At 45.8% G+C, this 3923-nt stretch overlaps 1 protein-coding gene across 1 annotated transcript in view; it reads right to left on the reverse strand.

Annotated features, from left to right (window-relative positions):
- dcc (DCC netrin 1 receptor) overlaps positions 1-3923 on the reverse strand; it is a gene marked incomplete at both ends in the record, with an annotated part of 58745 nt that overhangs the window by 2864 nt on the left and 51958 nt on the right. The window contains 1 exon segment of the mRNA XM_014030000.1: positions 2523-2672. Coding sequence (XP_013885454.1) covers positions 2523-2672 — 150 coding nt within the window.

Here is a 3923-nt window from a genome sequence, read left to right on the forward strand (position 1 = left end):
CCCTTATGTCTGAACAAGGTGTTCATGATGGACAATCCTTGACGAGCACAGAAGTCCAACAACAGAACACCACTCGAGTTCAGATCGGTGGGGCCGTTCCTCCCAACCACGCCCCTCCAGGTCTMACTGTCATTGCCCACGTGAGCGTTTAAGTCTCCCAGCAGAACAAGGGAGTCCCCAGGAGGGGCACCCTCCAGTACCCCCTCAAAGGACTCCAAGAAGGGTGGGTAATCTGAACTGTTGTTCGGCCCGTAAGTACAGACAACAGTCAGAACCCGTCCCCCCACGCTTAGGCGGAGGGAGGCTACCATCTTGTTCACCGGGGTAAACCCCAACGTACAGGCGCCAAGATGGGGGGCAACAAGTATGCCCACTCCTGCCCGGCGCCTCTCACCGCAGGCAACTCCAGAGTGGAAGTACGTCCAGCCCCTCTCAAGGAGACCGCTTCCAGAACCAGAGCCATGCGTCGAGGTGAGGCCGACTATTTCTAGCCAGAACCTCTCAGCCTCGCACGCTAGCTCCGGCTCCTTCCCCACCAGACAGGTGACGTTCCACGTCCCAAGAGCCAGCTTCTGCAGCCAAGGATCAGACCGCCAGGGTCCCCCCCTTCGGCCGCCGCCCATTCCACACTGCACCTGACCACTTTGGCCCCTCCTACAGTTGGTGAGCCCGTTGGAAGGGGGACCCACGTCTCCTCTTCGGGCTGAGCCCGGCCAGGCTCCGTGGGTGAAAGGCCGGCCACCAGGCGCTCGCCATCATGCCCCACCTCCAGGCCTGGCTCCAGAGGGGGGCCCCGGTGACCCGTGTCCGGGCAAGGGAACGCCAGATCCAATTTTTTTTAAACATCATAAGGGGTCTTCGGGCTGTGCTTTGTCTGGTTCCTCACCTAGGACCTGTCTGCCHTGGGTGACCCTACCAGGGGCATAAAGCCCCAGACAGCATAGCTCCTAGGATCATTGGGACACTCAAACCCYTCCACCACGATAAGGTAGCAGCCCAAGGAGAGGACTTCCACTATTAAAATGAGTAAAATATTTAGACAGTTACACAATTACCCACCTGCCCTGGGTAAAAACAAAGATGTGCTTTAGCTTCTATAGGAAATGTTGCACACAGATTTGTATACTTCCATTAGAAACTGCTCATCACTGAACTCAATCAGATCTTCATATTTTCTTGATCTCGTTACATTTCAATGCGTTTCATTCATGAAAAAATAAAAATAAAACAGACTTTAAACTGGCTAAATGATCAAATTTTACTTCTGTGTCACATTTTTTTTTAGAAAAACAAGCCAAAATATTTCAACACCAGAGCTAATAAGAGAATTACTGTTGGTTTCCAGCTTGAGTAAAATTCCTAACCTCAGACTGAAGCTGTGTTTTCTTCTGCAGACCACTTATGTGTTAAAAACCTGACAGTAATGTGTTAAAAGAAAAAACACATTAAAACGTCTTTACTATTCAATATTTCCACAGAGAGCGTCGACATAATGAAAGTGCAATAAATATGGAAGAGATGAGTGCCCTGATTTCATCTGCATCCACTCCACCTTCCATTAGCACCTCCACCTCCACCTCCTCCTCCTCCTCCTGCAGAACAACAGAGCTGCATTAACGCAGCGATGGAGACACGAGGAGCTGAATTAGCTTCTCCTTGTTGACCTGTGAGATTCTGCTCAATCACACTGAGCCACTGGGTCTTTTCTTCCTCCAGAATGCTGATAATTAAGTTTAATTTATGTTAAACTTGAACAAACAGCAGCATCAGAGCTGATCTCAGTTATTAAAACGTTTTAGTTTCTGTAATCACAGCTGTCAGGGCCACACGAGCCAACTTCCCTGTTCTAATCACTGATGGTTGTTTTAGTTTAGGCTTCCCCTCGTTACTCGTTTTGTTTCCGTTTCTTATTATCGCTTCCTCGCGCCGTCGTCAGCTGCACCCCCCCGCTCGTTTGGCTCGGCTGTGTGTTTCGGCTGTGTGTTTCGCCAGCAGCAATCAGCCCTCGTGGGACGCCGTGCGATCCGATGACTCTGAAGCGTCTCCTCCTCTCTCTGCTGTTGTTAAATCACCGACACGGGCCAACCAGGAATTATTCAATTACTGAATTACTGCTCCCCAACACGTCGTTCAGCATTTAGCTCGGCGATGAAAGGAGCTTAAATACAAACAGAGACAGGCGAAGCTGCAGAGGCTGAAACAAAACCGAACCGTCTCTGGTTTGTGGGCTCAGATGGTTGTTGTAGTTCAAAGTCTGAAGATGTCAGGAGGACGGGTCCACTCCTCTTTACACAAACAAACTCCTTCTGCTTTCTTGGTTGCAGCTTGGAAACTTTAAAATTCAGCTACTGACACAGATTTGTTTTTAACAAGAATAAATGACTGGAGACTGTTTGTGATCACCAATAGAGAAAACCTCTTCAAATTAACATTGGCGTGCCACAAGGTTCTAAACTTAGCCCACTTCAGATCAGACAGAATCATTAGAGCTCAAGTTGTTGTTGAACTGGACCTCACAGTACCTGGTGTGTATCCTCTGTCCACAGTCAGGCTGGGGAACGGCATGGGCCTCAGGCTGAACTTGTTGTGAGAGAATCCACAGGAGGGCGAAGGCAGAATCCCCGGATACTGAGAGGAGTCCAGAGCGGGCACCGGGATGGCGCTGACCACCGCTGAAAGACAAAACACTCAGGGTTAAACAGCTTCTGCAGCTAAAATAACTACAGAACAACCAGATATCTCTGAGAAAATCAGGTTGCTTCCTCCAAACAAAAAACAAAATAAGTTGATTCCACATTAGCAACACTAAAAAAAAGGTGAAAGTTATTAATGATACTCTCATGGCCTCAGACACTGGACTTGTGTCCGTTCTTGTCCTGTCAGAACTTGATATTGGGATTACAGGAACAGCTCTGAAATGGTTTGAGTCTTGTTTAGTTGACAGATTCCAGTTTGTTAATGTAAATAATGAATMTTCTTCTTACACCAGAGTTAGTCATGGAGTTCCTCAGGGTTCAGTGCTTGGACCACTCCTCTTTACTTTATAAATGCTTCCATTAGGTGAAGTTATTAAACAGCATGGGATAAATGTCCATTATTACGCTGATGATACTCAGTTATATTTATCCATGAAACCTGATGAATCTAATCAGTTACTTAAAYTACAAGTGATCCTGGCTGTTTTATTTATTAGTAAACTTGTGGATGTTATGGATATTAAATGTAGCGGGGCTGGTGAACAGGCCTCTAGAGTCATTCTCCTGCRTTATTTTGTCATTTTATTGATTGTCTCTTCATATTGATGGTGGAGCAACAGCAGAAGTTTGTACAGGGAGTTTGTTGGAGTGGGAGAAGGTCCTGGTTCTGATACAACTGGTTGTATTAAATTTAAGATTCATCTTTTTATCAGAGTGGATCTGCACTAAACAGGAGTTCTGGGTTATTTCATACATAAAGATTAGACCAGTCTAACAGAGGATTCTGGTTTTAGTCTGGATAAAAACCGTGGTCTCAAACTGATCTGAACCACCTCAGTGAATCCTGAAGACCCCAACAGAACCATATCCTGTCCAAAACCAGACTCCCTCCTTTCCAAAAACACAACAGGATCAAAGACCAGCMCAGGTGGATCCAACCTGCAGCAGAGCCGAGCTCATCATTTCTGACGTGTTTTCTTTTATTTTGAACAAATATTCTGTCTTAATWTTTCATTTTTAAATGTTWAAAAAAACAAAATCTACCAAAACCAGACGGACCAGCAGTCAGCAGGACTGCCAGGGTCTGCTTGGTGAATATTTCTGCATCAATAAAGGTGGAATTATAAAATGATAACACTGTAGTGCTGTACCAAACGATTATTTTCTAATCGATTAATCTAACGATTATTTTTTCGATTAATCGATTATTCTAACAACAAATCTATA

Source organism: Austrofundulus limnaeus, unplaced genomic scaffold, assembly GCF_001266775.1.
Source record: "Austrofundulus limnaeus strain Quisiro unplaced genomic scaffold, Austrofundulus_limnaeus-1.0 Scaffold986, whole genome shotgun sequence".
NCBI classification, from domain to species: Eukaryota; Metazoa; Chordata; class Actinopteri; order Cyprinodontiformes; family Rivulidae; genus Austrofundulus; species Austrofundulus limnaeus.